This window comes from Chroicocephalus ridibundus, chromosome 20 (assembly GCF_963924245.1).
Source record: "Chroicocephalus ridibundus chromosome 20, bChrRid1.1, whole genome shotgun sequence".
Lineage (NCBI taxonomy): Eukaryota > Metazoa > Chordata > Aves > Charadriiformes > Laridae > Chroicocephalus > Chroicocephalus ridibundus.
The window spans coordinates 1,165,789-1,184,154 of NC_086303.1; the positions used below are offsets into that span (position 1 = coordinate 1,165,789).

At 56.3% G+C, this 18,366-nt stretch overlaps 1 protein-coding gene across 2 annotated transcripts; it reads left to right on the plus strand.

Moving 5' to 3' along the window:
* The first annotated feature begins 1,592 nt into the window (after positions 1–1,592).
* On the plus strand, positions 1,593–11,440 carry TNNT2 (troponin T2, cardiac type). 2 transcript variants are annotated; one of them, XM_063356556.1, is made up of 14 exons: positions 1,593–1,639; positions 2,609–2,761; positions 4,664–4,720; positions 5,270–5,302; positions 5,825–5,860; positions 6,133–6,154; positions 7,111–7,171; positions 7,312–7,428; positions 7,804–7,881; positions 8,028–8,138; positions 8,561–8,670; positions 9,122–9,212; positions 9,740–9,780; positions 10,419–11,440. In XM_063356556.1, the coding sequence occupies exons 1-14, from the start codon at positions 1,633–1,635 to the stop codon at positions 10,774–10,776; spliced, it is 1,275 nt and encodes a 424-aa protein (XP_063212626.1). In that variant the 5' UTR covers positions 1,593–1,632; the 3' UTR covers positions 10,777–11,440. The 2 variants fall into 2 exon arrangements, with proteins under 2 accessions (XP_063212626.1, XP_063212627.1); XM_063356557.1 differs by having other exon boundaries at positions 1,618–1,639; positions 10,490–10,514.
* Positions 11,441–18,366: the final 6,926 nt, after the last annotated feature.

Below are 18,366 nucleotides of genomic sequence, written 5' to 3' on the forward strand. Positions count from 1 at the left end.
GTGTACTCACTTAACAGTCCTGGTTTTGTTGCTGTTCCTCAGCAAATGCTCTGGGGGATCTTGTGATGTATGAGAGAGGAGGTGGAAGGAAACGTAGAAACAAGCTTTCACAAATGCATGTTTGCACTGCCATGGCCAGGAGGGAGACTCCGCTCTTGTGTCGTGAGAGGACCACACGAAGTCTTGGGTGCTCAGAGACCACGTAAATGATTTGGCCAAACTCTGGGGGTAGCAGGACCATGCCCAACCTGGGGGAAAAGTAGGGCCAGGAATTGATGTTCGACGGGGAGCGGAGACTGAGGGGATGGTGCTGGAGGGGGGTGCTTAGGGCCAAGCCCCAGATGCATCAGAGGGAAGGGAACGATGACGGTGGAAGCAGGTGGTGAACCCGAGGCAGACGGGGCTGAGTTCTGACTTCACTTGTCTCCAAAAAGCACCTTCTGAGTCATTGCTCAGAAGTGAGATTTGACAACCCTCCGGGAGATGCGGGTATGCGGAGGCACCCCTCCTGTAATGCATCCTTCCCGTGCTTGTGGATTCCAGTCCTGGGTTCAGCATCTTGAATAAGCAATCCTGAAGCCTGTCCTACCCATCCCGGGTAATAAATGCCCAACAGATGTAGCCAGGACCAGTTGTTCCCATATGGCCGGCAGGAGAAGTGAAGCGGCGCTGCTCTGGGAACAGGTGGTTTCGCACATGGAAGTTATTTCTAGAGCTGCCTTGAGTTCTTCTGCTGCATCTCAGCTTTGCTGGGGTCTGGCACGAACGCGAGTGGTGGACAGGCCTGTGCAGGGGCTTGGGCTGATGCTCAGGGATGCCCCGGGATGCCCAGGGCCAGGGCTGATCATGGGGCTGGTCTGTGCAGACCTGGCAGCGGAGCATTGGGTGGAAGCTAGATGAGGTGGGACGATGAGTAAAGTCCTCGGGGCCACAGCTGGGAGGGAGACAGGAGTGCCAAGAAGGTGAGCTGTTTCTGCAGTTATTAGCCCTGTTGCTAAGTCAGGCTGTGAATTATTCATTTTAGCTAACCTCAGACCCAAGGGCAGGACCAAGAGAGAAATGCTCCTGCTGAGCCCGGGTTGCCCCTCTCCTGGAGGGCTGGGGTGGGAGGTCTCACTGAGATGTCATGCCGTGGCTTATGCAGGGCTGTAAATTTGAGATAACAGGACATCCCTGCAAGTTTCTATATCCCAACCGAGCTAAGAATAGTCAGGAAACAGCACAAGCTGAACGCTGGGCTATTTTCCCGTGCCCTGAGCAAGCACAGCACCCCGAGACGGCTGCGGCGAGGGGAGCTGCGTGTCCTGGACATGGCTCCTGACAGCAGTTATCAGTGTTGCATGAGGCTCTGTCTAATCTCCTGTCTCCTATTTGGGACGAGCTGTGATCCTGGGATAGGAGGGGAGGGGGGAGCCTTATCTCTGCCCAGATAACGCTGTCACAGCCTGGCTGGGGACAGCTCGAAGCTCCAAGTGCTTTGGAGAGAGGCAGCATCTCTGTGCCTGCGTCTCGGGCGCTGGAGGACAGGCTGTGCTTGTCCTTATCTCAGCTCCTAACCCGCGCTTTTTCCAATCTGCCTTGAATTCTGCTAGATAACCAGCATGTCGGACTCTGAAGAGGTCGTTGAAGAATATGAGCAGTAAGTGGTGTGGTTTTAAATACCCTTACTTTCTCCTTATTCCTGCCTTCCCGCAGGGTCGCAGCATCGCTTAGGGGTGCTGTCTGGGGGGCACCGGCTCTCGTCCTTACCCCAACGCCAAGGGTTGAAAGGGCCTTGAGGTTCCCCCACCCTGTTCCCATCTGCACCGCCACCGTGGTTGTGCCGAGACCCCCAGCAGCGCCGAGTCCTGCGTTAGGAGCTGTATCAGCACATACATGGCAAGGGAGAGTCCTCCAGCCCGAATCAGTGAGATAAAGCTGGGAAAAGCTGGTGCCATCAGTCTCGTGCTGGGGGGTCCTACAGCCGTGTCCAGAGCATCACTCCCCAAGGCCCAGATTTGAGGGCAACTTTTGCCAGCGAGGGCTGCTGGACCACGAGGCGCACCCTGGAGAGAGGAGGCTCGATATCTGAGCTGTGTGGTTGTAGGGATCAGTCCAAACGCAGCCCCTACTTCTCCTGCACCAGCAGAAAATGTATATCTGAATCCTTCTCTTATGTTTAAATGCTACAACAGACTCGCGTGTCTTGGCAGTCAGTCTGACCCCTGTGCCCAGCACCCCCTGGGCACACCCGAGGAGAGACTGTGCATCTCCCCCAAGGTCAGGAAAGGACTTTGGGGCAAAGGCGGGAGGTGAGACGCCTGTTTCTAGGATTACAGGCCATGGTCACTTGATCGTCTCAAGCTGCAAAGGGGTGTTGTGCTCTGACCACTGTCGAAGTGTCAATCGCGCACTTCAGCTCCTGCCATCCCCAGCCTGCAGGGTGACCTGGGTCTTGTCCCGTCCCGCTGCCACCTTACAGCATGCCACACAGCAACCTGCCCGGCAGTCACTGCTCATTCCTATGAAAATGATGAAAATGAAATGTCAAATTCTCCTCTGGCCTCGCTGAGGGACACGCGTTGCAGCAGATCGTTGTAACTCCGCAAACGTGTGTTGTGCTTTGCAGGGAGCAGGAAGGTAAGAGGACGTGGAGTATCTGCAGCTGCCCCGAGACTGAATCTAAGAAATGACCAGACCAACTTCAATAACCTGCGTCTTCTTTCCCTTCCCTCTCTCCCATGTGCACCTGTGCTCTGTGAAGAGGAGTACATGGAAGAAGGTAGGTGTTCCACCGGTCCTTGGTTCCTAGGACCAAGAGACAAGTGCTGTTGGTTCAGTGTTTTGCTTGGGTGGGTTGTGGTGGTAAGCTCCTTGACTGCAATGGGCAAATGATGACCAGAAAAGGCAGATGAGACCATGTTCCTGATCATCCCATTTGGGACATCAGTAGGATCAAGCCAGCCTGGATTTTCTTGGGATCTCTTTTGTCAGAGTGATCCCTTGACTCAAAATACAGGTGAAAATGCTGGATTTGGGCATTGACAGAGAAGTGAGCACAATAACACAATTGGAGCTGGAGCCTCAGCTGAATGCATGTTAATTATGTTGAAGCACAAACCTCCAGTTGCCTCAGTCCGATGAAGAAAGACACTGAGGTGCTGCAGCGTGTCCAGGGAAGGACAACTGGAGCATGAGTCTTGTGAGGAGCGGCTGAGGGAGCTGGGGGTGTTCAGCCTGGAGAAAAGGAGGCTGAGGGGAGACCTTCTCGCTCTCCAGAGCTCCCTGAAAGGAGGGTGCAGCCACGGGGGGTCGGGCTCTTCTCCCAAGGAACAGGCAATAGAAGAAAAGGAATGGCCTCAAGTTGCGCCAGGGGAGGTTTAGATTGGATATTAGGATAAATTTCTCCACTGAAAGGGTTGTCAAGCATTGGAACAGGCTGCCCAGGGAAGTGGTGGCGTCACCATCCCTAGAAGTATTTAAAAGACGTGTAGACATGTTGCTGAGGGACATGATTTCGTGGTGGTTTGGGCAGTGTTAGGTTGATGGTTGGACTCGATGATCTGAAAGGTCTCTTCCAACCCAGGCAATTCTATGATTCTATGAAGAAGCAAACCCCACGATGCAGCTGCTCTGTGACACAGTTGGGCTGTGCATTTGGGGGCTGGGTTTGGGAGCTGAGCTTTGCTGAGCCTCTTGCTGCTTCAGGGCACTGCCAGCCGGCCCCGGCTGCTGCACGGCAAAACGTCCTGAACGGTAAAAGCGGAGAGAGGCGCAAGGGGGAAATCACTGCAGTGCTAGAGTCCTCCTCTCATGCACGCCATAGCTACACTCCACAGCCTCATGGCATCCGACTAACCTCTGCGCTTATTCCTTTCCCTCCTCCCTGGCTCAGAAGAGGAAGAATGGATAGAGGAAGAAGACGGTAGTTATTGCACCTTTCTTTATTTCATCTCTCCACTGTGACTATGTCGTGGGTCGGTGTGTCTTTTGCCTCTCCCTGGCTGGGAAATGGTTTTCTTTCATTCTTCCACTTCTCTCTTTTGCCTCTTGCACTCCCCCCTTCCTGCCCTGCTGTGCTGTCCATATCTGCTCCTGTGTCTGTGCCTTCTCTCTTGTATCTATCAACCAAACGCACCCGTGGTTTACTCTCTTCTTTTTCTTTCCTTCTCTCTTGCTGTGGGACCACAAGTCTTCCCGCGACCTGTGGCCCCCAGCATCGCTGTGACTCCAGTGGAGGACACTTGTGGGGATACTGCTCCCTCCAGTGGAAAAATGCTCCAACAGAGTCATAAATAAGATTGTGGAGGTGCTGAGGGCACATTCTCTAATGCCAGCCAGTCTTGTTCTTCACTGGCTACAGGAGAGCAATAGAAATCACTCCCCCCCATCCTGGGGTATAAGAGCATGATAACATGAGAGGGAATGAGGGGCAAACCAGGAGGTGGCTATAAATCCTTTAATTTTATTCTTTTTGCCCTGCCCGAGCACAGAGAGCAGCCCTTGGGTAAAGGTTAGAGGGAAGCCCTTTACTTTCTGAACTGCTTCTTCTTTCTCCTACGGCTACAACTCCCCCGGCTCTCTCTCCCAGCCGGCTCCGTGCCGCAGTTCTCCTGATAGCGGGGTCCGCAGGGAGCCGGCGGGAGCGGCAGCTGTCGGACTCACGCTGCCCGTTATTCCACAGGTCAGGAAGAACAAGTAGAGGAGGCGGAGGAGGAGACGGAAGAAACCAAGGCGGAAGGTGTGTGGGGGCTTCGTCAGTGAGTCCCCATGGCTTGGCTGGAGCCATGCCGTGGTTCAGTGGGGTGTCAAGCAGGGTCTGGGGTGTCCCAGCATGGCCTGTGACAGTGTGCTGGCAGCACAGAGGGGCAGATCTCTCCCGTAGTTGTGGTTTCCAGTAAGGAGATGTCAAAACTGAGCTGCCTTTTCCTGATCTATTGAGTGCCTTGGCCCTGCAAGCATGAGGATAATGGTGTTTTCTGCTGGTTGCAGATCAAACAGTTTGCGTCCAGCACTCTGAAATAATGCCAAAAATGAGTCAAGCCTGTTCCACCAAGAGGTCCCCGTAGCCTTAGGGGGGGTATTTCCAGAGCTGGGGTCATGCTCTGTTGTGTCTCACCATCCAAAGAGCACTGGACTTCAGGAGAACCCTTTGGAGGAGACTGGGTTGCCTGATGTGTGTCCCCACGCTTTCACGGCTGGTGTTAGGGTGCTGGGACCCCACTGCGCTGGGGCATGTGACTGCCCTCACCCATGGATGCTCATATTCTCCCTGTTGCTTTTGAAACAGAACAAGAAGATGAAACGAAAGCACCAGGAGAAGGTAAAGCAGGAATGGAGGAGGGGCAATTTTGGCCATTTCAGTCCTGATCCCAGTCCCCCAAGACACTGGCCCCGCTGGGGTTTTTGGTGTTGAATTCACTTGCTGATGAAGAGAGAGAATCAGCAGTAAATGGGGCAGAGCTGCCCTGGCCCCGTCCTCCGCCAGGGCTGGGGCAGCAGGAGGCCTGCAGGAGGGATGGCTTTGTGCTGCCTAGGTAAGAAATTCACCCAAAATACAGAAGGAGAGGGTAGTACTATTGCTTTCCCAGCCTGAGCTCTTGCAAACCTTGTCCGGGTTCCTCCTGGAGAGGACCTGGGGTTCTCCTGGTCTGTCTGTGGGTGAGGGATGTCCATGAGGGACCTGCTCTCTCCCTGTCCATCCTGGAGGGACGGAGCTGGGTTTTGCAGTGGGGATAAGCAGAGGGCAGAGGGGAAGAGCCTGGCAGAACCACCCCGCTGTGTCCGCGGGCACGGTGCACAGCAGGGCTGGCCTCCGGGAGACAAAGCTTCATGCTTTCCACAGGTGGAGAGGGGGAACGAGAGCAGGAGCCTGGAGAAGGTGAAGTATCCGTCCTCATTCCTCTCCGGGGAGGGGGGGACTGTCCCTTCGCCTGTGTAAGGAGGTGCCAAATGCCCTTCTGCCCAGCCAGGAGCGTCACGTGTGTCTCGGGTTTTGGCACACAGAGGGACACCTCACTGCATGCCTCTGCCGGAGGGTGATCCACTGTGCAGCCTGGGGGCTCAGTGTTGGGGGGGTTGGGTCAAGGTGTGAAAGCAAATACCTCTCTGACACTAACGGTTTCTTTGTCTCCTGCTCCTGGGCACCTGCAGGTGAAGCGAAGCCAAAGCCCAAGTAAGTGTTGGTGCATTTTCTCTGGTGCAAGGTCTGAGCTAGGAGCTGTGCCAGGGCAGAGGCTCCATGTGACGGGCTTAGCACCATGATCCATAAAGGACAGGAGACACTGAGGCCTCAAAAGCAGAGTGAGGACTGGGACATGGAGAGAAAAAGGGAGAGAAACAGGCAGAGAAACGTGAAATGTGAAGGGAATCCCAAGGATGAGGTCTTTTGGCAGTTTTGAAGCATTTTGTGTCCTCCTTGGGGAAAGCCCAGCTGCCCTGTGTCCCTACAGCTGGTAAAAATCTGTGTGCACCCCAGCCTGGGGTACATGGTCGATGGCACAGCCAGGGTCTTGCTTCTCCAGTATGCTTGTGGTCATGGCTGGCACGAGGCAGGCCAACATCCCTGGGACGGGAGCTCCTACCTGAAGGAATGGGGCCGTAAACCATTGCCAGGAACCTGTGGATCCTCATGGAGCACTGGGATGCTCCGGTCTGTGAGGCAGGTCTGTCCTCAGCCACGATCACCTCGTCCTTTGTATCTTTATGTGCCCCTACTGGGCATCTCCTGCCCTTCCTCAAGCCCACGGAGGATGAGAGGATGGTTTCCAGCTCCCTGTGCCAGGTCACACTGGAGCACATAGTTCCTCTCTGCTCTTTTGGGTGAGCACAGGGGTGGCTGCCAGCTCCAGGGTGCCTGGCAACAGGTCAGGGCCAAGTTGCCTGCGGCTTGCAGAGTTATTCCAGCCATGTGGGCGCCTTGGAGTGCTTCCCGGGAATGCCAGAGGTCTTCCTCTGAGGCTCTCCAGCTGGCAACCTCCGGCAAGCAGCAAAATGTGCCCACTCTGCATCCCCAGGGACTGTGAGGCTTGGAGAGGATGGTTGGGTAGATCAGTGCATGGATGAAAGGCACCATCCTATCCCAGGTATCTGCTGCAGGCTCACCATCCTCCTGCTCATCTTCGATTGCAGGGTCTTCATGCCAAACCTGGTGCCTCCCAAAATCCCAGATGGCGAGAGACTGGATTTTGACGTGAGTAGTGCACCCAAAGTCAGCCCCTGCAAGGTGCTCCCCTGGCATCGCTCCTCCATGCTGTGCCCAGCAGCTCTGCAGCTCCTGGAGGGCTTCCCTCCTGGGAGCGTGGCCATCACCACTGTTTCCATCCGGTGCAGGACATCCACCGCAAACGCATGGAGAAGGACCTGAATGAACTGCAGGCTCTCATCGAAGCCCACTTTGAGAGCAGGAAGAAGGAGGAAGAGGAACTCATCTCCCTCAAGGACAGGATTGTATGTCTGCAGCACCCCGCCTATCGCTGTTGCCACCCTCCCTCCTGTGGGCAAACAGCCGCCATCCTTTCCCCGCAGTCCCGACAGCAAGACCTGAGACATCCCATGTCCCTGCAAGACAGAGCCTGGGATCTGAGCCAGATTTTGTACCCCAGTGCCTGGGAAGCCCCTGGCCTGGCTGCTGCGATGCCGCGGTGCCTAATGGAGACGCACCTTCCCCCATCGTCACTGGTCCACACGCTCCCTCGGGAGACATGAGAGCAGCAGATCTACCCTGGGGGCTCTCAGGGCTTCTGGGGTCAGGGATGTGTCCCTAGGGACAGGGAGGATGCAGATTACCTGGGCTGTCCAAGCCAATGTCCTCTCCTTCTGCAGGAGCAGCGGCGAGCGGAGAGGGCAGAGCAACAGAGGATTCGCAGCGAGAGGGAGAAGGAGCGCCAAGCCCGCATGGCCGTGAGTCGCCCTCCAGGGACAGGGGTTGCGCTGGTCTTGGGGAGCACAAGCCCAGGACCACCTGGGAGCATGAGCTGTGTGTTGCATGCAAGCCAGTCCATGAGGTCTCCGTCCGTCCACTCCTGACCCACTTCTGACCCTGGCAGGAAGAAAGAGCTCGCAAAGAAGAAGAGGAGGCACGGAAGAAGGCTGAGGAGGAAGCGCGGAAGAAGAAAGCTTTCTCCAACATGCTGCATTTTGGAGGCTACATGCAGAAGGTGTGATCCTACCTCGGGCGGTTGAAATGAAGCTGCAGGTGCTCCTGGGAAGGGCTTGACCATGGGCTGGCCCCACAGGACCATGCACTTTCTCACTGCTGGTGGTAGACTGTGGTTTCTACAAGCAGAAGAAGACAGGCCACCGCAGTTGGGTCACACCAGTGGTCAGAGGGCCAAAGTGAGCTGAGAGCTCTGCTTTGCACGTGCTGGCCAGGAGGGTCCAGCCTTGCTTCAGGGACAGGGATGGGGGTGCGTGGGGTGTCTTTTCCACTATTGACAGAATTTCTTTGAGGACCTCATGTGCTTCTAGAGGGCCAAAAAGTAGAGAGTGTTGGGGCCTGAGCTGGTTAGGGGTAGAGCAAAAACTGAGCAGATTTCCTTCCCTCCTGGGAAGGAAACCAATGGGCTGATGGTTTCCGCAGTCAGAGAAAAAGGGTGGAAAGAAGCAAACAGAGCGGGAAAAGAAGAAGAAGATCCTCAGCGAACGGCGGAAGCCCCTGAACATCGACCACCTCAACGAAGACAAGCTGAGGTGAGCACGGGCTGCAGGAAAGACCTCTGCTTTGGGTCCCACCTGCTGGGGCAGGATCGTGGGCCGGGGGGCTGCCTGGGGCTGTCAGCCCAGACAAGAGGGTGATGGCACAGCTGGGTGGTGGGCTGTGACATCCCACCTGGGACACATGCTCCATGGCTCTGATGGGCCACCACGACCAGGCTGCTGCTGGCAGCGCCGGCCATCAGAGGGAGCCACGCTCACACGCGTGGGACATGCATGTCCTCATCTGTCCCCACCTCACCCATGGCTCTGCTCCACGCGTGAGACTGGCATTGCTGCCTGGCCAACACATCCCCAGCTGGGCACGGAGCCTGCAGAGACCTGTCCCGGGTCTGGGGCATGGTGGCACCACTGCCCTGTCCCCTGCAGTGAGCTCCTTGTGAGACACATCCCTTTTCTGCACTGACACCAGTGGCTCTTCCGGCAGGGAGAAGGCCAAGGAGCTATGGCAAACCATCCGCGATCTGGAGGCTGAGAAATTTGACCTGCAGGAAAAGTTCAAGCGGCAGAAATATGAGGTGAGCCGCGAGGCCCTTTGTGAGCTTGTTCTCCCTCCGTGCCCCGGGCTGCTCCTGCTGCTCCCCATCTGGGAGAGGAGGTGGGTTGTCTGACTGATGTACAGCTGGGTGCTTCAGGAAAGGACTGTGCTCCCCTTTGTACATGGGGTGACAAACACCCGAGAGGCATCACCGAAAGCAAAGCCACATCTGCCTCCCTTTTGGACATGAGCCAGGATCAAACCAGGTTTCCCAGCGGTTGTAGGCCACCCTGGCACGGCTGAGCACACAGCTATGAAATCCTGGGGGTTGTGGCAGTTGGTGAAAGGGACTGTGTGGTGGCCCTGTGACCTCCCAGCTCCTGGGGACGTGTGCTTTGCACCGCAACAGGCTTCCCGCTGTGCTGCCCATCACAGCCCCGTGCTAAACCCCCCGCCAGAACCCCTGGGGAAGAGCGAGCAGTGAGGCACTTTCGCCCCGACCCTCGTCCCCGGCCGGGTGTGGGGCATCTTGCCAGGCCTCACCATCTGCCTGCATTTCTCTTGCAGATCAACGTCCTCCGAAACCGCGTCAGTGACCACCAGAAAGTGTAAGTCCCCGGCCAGGCTGAGCATCCTTCCTTGTTGCCTCCTGCCCCTCCAGCTCCTGGCTCCCTGTCCCCAGTTCCCTCCCTGCGTATCTCCTGGCTCTCTTGTACCCTGGCAGAGCCACCTCCTGTCCTCCCCACTGCTGCTCCTGGTCCCACTGGTACCCGGCGTTCATGAGCCTGCAGGTCCCCACAGGGACCTCGGTCCATGCTGCTCTCCCCCTGTTGACAGAGCCCCATTGCCCCCCACCCCCACCAGCTTCCTCCTGCCCCGGAGACCCCGGCTGGGGATGGACCCCAGCGAGTCCCTATCTCTGCACCTGGATCCTTGTGTCCTGAGGGGTCCTGCCACTCCAGCCAACCCCATCCCTGCAGTGGATGCCCAGCATCTCAGGGAAGGTGCCGGAGATGCCGGCTGGTGTAGGAGGGGAGATCCCACGGGCTGTGGGAGCTGTGCAGCCCCGTTAGGTCAGGGGAGCCTGTCCCTGCGCCCATGTTCCCTGCACAGGACTGGGGGACCCTTCGTAGGAGGGTGGAGGTGGGTGTTTAACCCCCACCCCTGGGAGCACCGTGCTGCTCGCGCATCCCCGTCCCGCCCCGCTGTCTCCCACGAGAGGTGCTCAGCCTGCCCCGCGTGTCAGGTATCAGCATCTGCCCCCGGCTCACACCAAATCTCTCTTCTCTTCTGCCCCGACATGGCCTGTTACTGCAGCAAAGGGTGAGTACGGGCGTTTCCCGAGTGCTGTGTGTCTCCCACTGCACGTGTGCTGCATGGACGCCGGGGCTTGCATCATGCTAGCAGTAGGGCTGATGGAGGAGGCATTGCCAAGGATTGACAACCAAAGCTGCGCTGGTGACTCTCAGGATGACATGACAGAAGTGCCCTTCACTGTCCACCCCAGCCTCCGCCTCCTCCTTCTCCTCTCTGCTGACCCACGCCCGGAGCAGGGCCTGTCCCCTGGTGCTGTTAAGGAGAGTGATGTGGTGGGTCCTGGCTAACAGCTTCACAGCTTCTGGTTCTTGGGAGAAGGATCCTGCAGCCGTTGTTATCCCACTGCAACCGGAGATCCAATTCATCGATTCTTCTCTGAAGAATCCTTGGGAGGGAGAAACATGGGAAGGGAACTGCGGGTCCTTAGAAACACCTGGCAAAATGCATGAGCTTGTTTCCGTAGAGTCCCAAAGCACATAGATTGACTAAGGTCCCAAGGTTTTATCTGAGGCCACTGAAGTTCTTCCTCAGAGGGCAGTGGGCATCAACTGGAGATGGCTCAGTCCTCTTTGCAGGACCGCTGATGGCACCTACCTTGTCCCTCCTTTCATGGTCACTAATGCATTTTTGCATGCGCTTTTCTGCTTCTCTTCCAGGTCAAAGGCTGCCCGTGGGAAGACCATGGTGGGTGGCCGGTGGAAATAGATGACTCAGAAAGCAAAGGAGGCTCAGCCACGGAGAGGTGTACTGCCTTTTGGTCGACCAGCTGGCTTCCCCACGCTGTGGAGCCTGTGCCGCACGCCCGCCCGCCCTCCCACCGCACAGAGCTTGCAAAGACCTTGCTGCAGGCACAGTGCTGTCTGGGTGGGCAGATGCTGCGCGAGGTGGCACTTCTCATCTCCACGCCCCCGGTTGATGTTGTGTCTGTAAATAAAGAGAACCGTGAGGGGGTGTGGGTGTTGTCTCCATCCTGCAGCTCTGAGCCCAGAGGAGACAGGCACAGGACAGTCCCCGCAGAGCTTGACCGACCAAGCGCAGTTGCGCGCCCGCTCCCTGGGGTGCACAAGGATGCGGCAACCATCCAGGACCTCCTGAATAACATGTCCCCTTGCCTCACAGCATCTCACACCTGCAGTCCTTAGGAGGTTTTGTAACAGACCTCAGTGGTCTGACCTGCTTTTCCTGCCGCAGTTTGGGGCAATCCTAGTTACGGCCACTTTAGTTCCAGCTTTTGCTGTACCAGAGCTCCTCCTCACTCCTGTCTGTGTCAGGGTTGGCCCTGTGGGACAGCATAGATAGGGACACTGCTTCCAAGATTCTTGGTCCATAGATTAGAGACAAACCCCGCTTCCAGGCCATTTTCATTCCTATTTCTACCTCTTCCTAAAAGGCCCGCACCAGCAGTGTTTGCCTCTGCTGCGTGTTTCTGACAGCACGCAACGAAGACTTGAGACGAGTGAGTGTGAAGAGACCATTTATCTGTCCTTTCAGGGGTGTAGATCTCTTTCATCTAGCTGTAGGCAGCTCTAGGACGCTCCCACATGCAATGCCCACAGGGGCACATCAGCTGAATAATCCCAAGCGTTCCTGGTGCATGGATCTGGAATGTCAGCCAGCAGAGGACATGACCATTTCCTGGAGCAAACTGTCCCTTGCTGTTGTTAAACAGCATCCCTGAGGCATTTCCCAGAGGAGTGGGGAAGGGATGGATGGGCAGGATGGTGGATCTTCAAAGGCTTCTTGTCCCTTGGCAGGACATTTTGCCTCCCCTCTTGCTGGGGCTGCCTGTCCTCTGCATCCCAGACCCAGTGATGTGGGGGCATCCTGCAGGTTTCTCCCTTGTGCTGCCTGTTGGATGACGACATGTTTTGCCTACTTCAACACATGCCATCAGGTCTGGGGGAACAAGGCTCCGGGAAGCCTCAGCAGTGAGGCAGCAAGTGGAGGGCAACCCCCCCTCCTCAAAAATGAGGTGTTGAAGGATGAACGTGATCCCTTATTGGGACAAAAGGGGACAGCTCAGGAGGATGGCAGCGCTGGGACGTGGCATACCCAGAGGGTGGCTGAGTGAAGGTCTGGCAAGTGGTATTTCCACCCTGCCTGATGCATGGCCCCAGGAGAGAGAAGCGCTCGGGGCAGAAAAGTACGTGTGGCTTGGAAAACAATATCCCCTTTTCCCAGGCTCTGAAGGTCCACCCTCAAAACCTTTCTGGCAGGCAAAGGCAGGGCCCTGCCGGTGCCGGTGCTGGTGCCCGGTGCCGCACAGAGGCACTGCAGCCGCTCTGCCCGTCCCCGCGGGGCTGGCAGCGCCCAGGGTGGGGGTACGGAGGCACTCCCTGCTTCCCACAGCGCTGCCTGTCTCGGCAGCGCGCTGGCCCCCCGCCAGCCCCCTTCCCTGCGCACCGGGGCCAAAACCCGCGCGCTCCCTCCCCACCCAGCGCCTCCCGCCCAGCGCACGCTGCTCGGTGGCACAGCCATGCCAGAAGAGCTGAGTCAGCACCCGGCCCTGACACCGACCCTCCCCTGCTCCCTCTCCCACCCGTGTCCATGGGTTTCCACGGTGAACGGGCTTCTGCAGGATGCAGAGATCCTCTGGGACATGGCAGAGCACTCTGGGGTCCTCTCCGGCATCTTACATGGTCCTGGCATCACCCCAAGTGTTGCATGGGTGGTGTGACAATTGCATTGGCGCGGTATGTTGTGCCAAGGTTTGCCGGAGCGTCGTGCAGGGCTGGTGAGCAGCTCTGATGTGCAGGCGTGCTGTCCCCATCCTGCCACGCACAGCACGTGTTTTGCGAGTGGAGGAGTCTCAGGTCACTGCAGTAGTCCAGGGACCGGCCGCACTGCTGTGCTCTGCAGAGTGAGGGACCCCTGGCAGCAGCTTTTGGAGGGTCGTGCAGGGTGCTAACAACCTCGCAGTGCCATGTCATCGTGGAGATTTGCAGCACTACTGTGTGGTCTCAATGTCCCCATGGGCAGCAGAACCTCTGGATGCCAGACCAAAGCATCGGTGTCCTCTGGAGCATGGTATGAGGGGTGGAGAGCTCTGCCCTTCCCTGCAGGGCATCCCTTCTCTTTTCCCAGGATCTAACAGGTTTAGCTTCCCCTAGCACGTTGCAGAGGAACAACACCTGCGACAGCATGCAAACATCCTCCATGCTGTGGTCTTTTGAGGAGCAGTCCCTTGTGCACCACCGCTCTGGAGCACAGCACGTGAAACCAGTGTCCGCTTAAGTGCAGTTCTGGTGTCACAGCCAAAGCACTGGGCAGGGATCAGGTTGTGTCCCATGCAGTCCGTGCAGCACAGGGTGTCAGGGTCCTCTTGGGTGCTCAACAAGGACGTTGGCAGGTGCTGCAGTGAGGTGTGCATGCTGGTGGGTGCAATGTCCTACAGCATGATGTGGCACAGGAGGCCTCTGCCCTCCCCAGTGTCCTGGGGGTGTCCCCAGTCTCCTCCTCTGGTGTTCAGCATGTGTCCCAACACTACTGCATGAGCCCAGACCACAGCAGACCTGTGCCCAGGTCTCACAAGCATGTGCACCTCGTGGTCTGTCGATGTAAACCCATGCCAAGGTGCTCCCCAGAGTATCAGTGTCACCACATGGTGGAATGGATGCAAAAGAAGATGCATTTGTTACCCAGAAGGTGCTCGTAAAATGTTGAGCTGATGTTTCGGGCTGTGGTTGTGGTAAACCAGAGATGTGTGTAGGGCACCTTCGTGCTCTTCTCTGCCTACTCAAGACCCAGGACCATTCCCACTATCTGCTGAAATACAGATATCGTAGAGCCTGGACTTGCCACTACAGCTACAGATAGAAACAGCCTGCTCATGTCTTCGATCAGGTCATGTCAGCCAAGCATGCCCCAGGCAGCACAGGAGATTCTGGGATTGCTGGGGCCACCTGGCCAATGCATGTCCCAAAGAGTCAGGGTCATGCATGTGCCCACACTACCATCATTATGGTCCATGGTGTAGCTGCAGTGGTCCACAAGGACCTATGGAACAACGGACCTATGCTTCCTCCAACAGGCACAGCACTAAGTCTGAGGTGGCCCCATGGTCTATGGAGTGCGAGCAAGAGCAGCCTGTGGAGGAGAGGCAGGCAGGGCCAGCAGAGGTGGTGGTGGGATGTGTGTCAGGAGGACAGAGCCAGATGAGCATGGTGAGTACGGGCTGCTCTGTGCCTCCTGCTTTGCTCCCTGGGTGACCCGGTGCCCAGTCCCCAGTGCAGGACAGGGGACTTGGGTCTTCTGGGGCTGGAGGGGTGATGCCAGCACCAGCAGCATAACACACACACCAACTCCCGTGCCGATAGTGGATCCTGGCTGGCACACAGAGTCCCCACTGCCCAGGCATGGCCCAGCATGGGGTATATTTTTCCAGTGACATCCTTGGTGTTCAAGAGTGGCACAGCTCTGTAGAGCATGGAGCAGATGGTATCGGATGCCATGGATGGGGGGAGTGGGCATTGCCTGTCCTTCGGAGCGTGGTGTGGGGTTCACCGCTTTCACCATCCGTGAACCTTAGACTTGGGTACGGGGTGTCCATGTCACACTGATCCATGGTGGCAGTGTCCCCAGAAGTAGCAGGGTGCCCAGCCTCGAGTTCAAGCCAAGGCCAAATGCCAACATAAAACTGCAGAAAACAAAGCAGTACCGAAGCAGTACAACCTCTGATTTTTTTGCAAGTCCAGTCTAACAACAGGTTATATGTTAAAAGAGAGAAAAAGGATGCAAGTGTTGAATTTCAAAACACTTTCCAGACCTGGAGCTCTCATCTGCAGAGTCCCAAGCCATATGTTGCGGTGAGATGGCTCTCCTCAGCTCGCTGCCCTGCAGGGCAGGTCCATTTGTTCGTGCAAGCACCTGGCGTTTGCAGTTTTTTTATGATTATTTTTAAATGCCTTACAAAGCTTTATGTTTCATTTAATATCTTAGCCCTGTAAATCACTGCTTATAGTTGCTAATTCATAGGTATCAATTAATTGTCTTTAACTGGTTAAAGTCACTGGTGGTTTATGCTGATTCCACAGATGTCTTAAATCACCAATGAAGTTTTTAATGCACTGCAAGCACAGTTTAGCATCTACACAATGACCCACGTCCATGAGACAAGTCCTGCTGACAAAGCAGGCAACAATGCTCTGGGATGGAAGGGAAGAGGCTTTGGCTGTTGTCGGGAAACAGCATTTTATTGGCACTTAGTGGAAGGAAAATAAGCTTCCCGGTGATGTCTGAATCATTGTTTTTGCATGTGCTCTCATGCCCAGGTTTCAGTTGAAGTCCTAGGTGTAAACTACTCTCTTCTTCCATGCAGGGCACAACCAGTGGCAGAAGCACTGGCATGCTGAGACCCCACAGGAGCTGGGACAAGCCCTTTGACCACCAGCAGTGGACCTGTAAGGTGAAGGTGGTGCTGCACCGTATGCCCTGACCTGGCATGGCGCTGAGCACCAAAGGTGCTGTGACGTTTGCAGGAGCAGCAGTCCCTGCTGAGGTGGCTCTGGCAGTCACCGGCAGTGCCCAGGTCAGGGGACGGCAGAGATCTCAGGCAGGAGGGGAGAACTGGAGGGAGCTGGTCCTGCTCCTGCGCCTCACCATGGGCCTCAGTGCAAGGGTCGTGACCCATCTCCCCTCCAAAAGAGCACACGGAGACCAAACTCATCCATGCTCAGCTGGTGCACGGAGCTCTGCAGCAAACAGTGAGCTGCGAGACAAAAGCCAAAGCTTTTAGCAGTGTCTCCCATGGTACCATCTCTGGGTGGGTGGGTCTCAGAGCCCCACGTTTGCATCTTTAAGGCCGAGTATCTTCAGAATATTCCTGTCTCTGCTACTCTCCTGCTGACACCGTCTTGTTCCCGCAGACGAAGGGGGCTGTGTGCTCTCTTGCATACCAACGTGCACACACACACACGCACGTGCGGGGTCCCAGACACGTGTGTGCACGCAGACACCATCACAGGGACTCACACACGCAGTCAGAGCCTGCTGCACTGGGTCCTGCAGAACATCTCCGGAGGGAGAGGAAAAAGAGGCGATGGGCAGAGGGGAACTGTGCCCGTGGCATCACCGGGGTGGTCCTGGTGGAGGGGCTGTGCCAGGACACGGGCACCCAACAGCAGGGGATGCATTTTAGGGTATCATTCATTAACAGTCTGTAGCAGAGGGCTCCGCAGCTCTGCTGCACCAGAGGAGCCTGAGTGCACTGAATGAGCCTCATCAGAGAAGCAGGTGGGGTGGGCCAAAGGGGGTGTAGGTGCAATGCTAAATTTTAGTTTTATTGTCTCAGACAATAACACTCAGGTCCTAAGTCTGCTGATGGCCAAAGATTCACTCATGAGCATGTCTAACGCGGGATGTGATTTTGTCCACCAAACACTGTCACCTTGGCCAAGAGCAAGGTCCTGCACCCTGTACTCTCACCGCGTGAACCCAGCACAGGGTGTGTGCCCTCATCCAGATAAGCTTCAACTGGGCCTGTTGGACATTGAAAGAAATGGAAATGCCTGCTGGATGTCAATTATAGACCCACAGAATGGTTTGGGTGGGAAGGAACCTTAATGCCCACCCAGTGCCACCCCCTGCCCTGGGCAGGGACACCTCCCACCAGCCCAGGTTGCTCCAAGCCCCGTCCAACCTGGCCTTGAACCCCTCCAGGGATGGGGCAGCCACAGCTTCTCTGGGCAACCTGGGCCAGGGGCTCACCGCCCTCACAGCAAAGAATTTCTTCCTCAGGTCTCATCTAAATCTCCCCTCTTTCAGTTTAAAACCCTTCCCCCTCCCTGCTCCAGAGTCCCATGGCTCCCCTCCCTGCTCCAGAGTCCCTCCCCAGCTTTCCTGGAGCCCCTTTAGGGACTGGAAGGGGCTGGAAGGTCTCCGCGGAGCCTTCTCTTCGCCAGGCTGAACCCCCCCAACTCTCTCAGCCTGCGTTCACAGGGTGGGTGCTCCAACATCTCCTCTCCAGCATCTTCGTGGCCCACAAGCTCTGACTTCAGACCTGGGAAAATCCTCATTACACAGCAATTCTCTTTGTACGCCTTCCTGCGTGAAATAAATACGCAAGAAGCTGGTCTGCTGCAGATTATTCAAGTGCACCGCCAGGGCCAGGAGCGCCTGGGGGTGCCTGACCCCCACCCCGAGATGCCACCACTCCTGCCTAACCCCTGCCTGCCCTTTGCTGCCAGCCCGCGCGCGGTGGCTGCTGGGGTTCATGCCGATGGAGCCTGATGCTGCTGAGCCGCTCAGCACCCGCACGAAGAAGAGGGCTTTTTGCCCAGCTTGCCTCCGAGGCTGGGCCTGGAACAAAAGGCACAGGGGAAGAGAGAAGAACAGCGGAGGAAGGTGAAACATCCCTTATCTAACAGCTCAGAGGTTGCAGCACTCGCTGGTGAGGTGGAAGATTCAAGTTCCTGTCTCTCCTTGGTCTGATGGGAGCGTGGCTTTGAGCTCTGGTTTTTAACCCCAGCTGAGCTGCAGCTTTGGGTGCTCTCTTTATGTGACACGCGTTTATAATTCCAGCGCTACACACGACAGCTGATGTGTTAGCATGTGGCACAGTGCAATATTGAAATTACTCTGTTGACGGTGCTTTCCTGGTTTCGGAAGCGTTGTGAGCCACTCGTACCTTTTATCTGCACCTGTAAACAAACACGGTTGTACCCTCACAGAGCAATAAATCTAACTTTGATATCACGACAAAGACAGAACACTTTGATCCAGGGAAACTCTTTGATCTTTCACTGTGTACCAGATGCTTTTGATTAGCTGTAAAAATAGAGCAATTATCGTAACTTTTCAGGTGGTGTTGCAGTGCTTTATTATTACCTGTCAGCGTGTTAGCTGTGTGCCACGCCACACCTTAAAACAAAACAGACAGA

What these genes read in the sequence shown, in the direction of transcription:
- TNNT2 (XM_063356556.1), top strand. An exon ending in GGAAGAAACCAAGGCGGAAG is followed by an intron (nt 4,721 to 5,269) that starts GTGTGTGGGGGC and finishes CTTTTGAAACAG; the next exon opens with AACAAGAAGATGAAACGAAA. An exon ending in TCAAGCGGCAGAAATATGAG is followed by an intron (nt 9,213 to 9,739) that starts GTGAGCCGCGAG and finishes TTTCTCTTGCAG; the next exon opens with ATCAACGTCCTCCGAAACCG.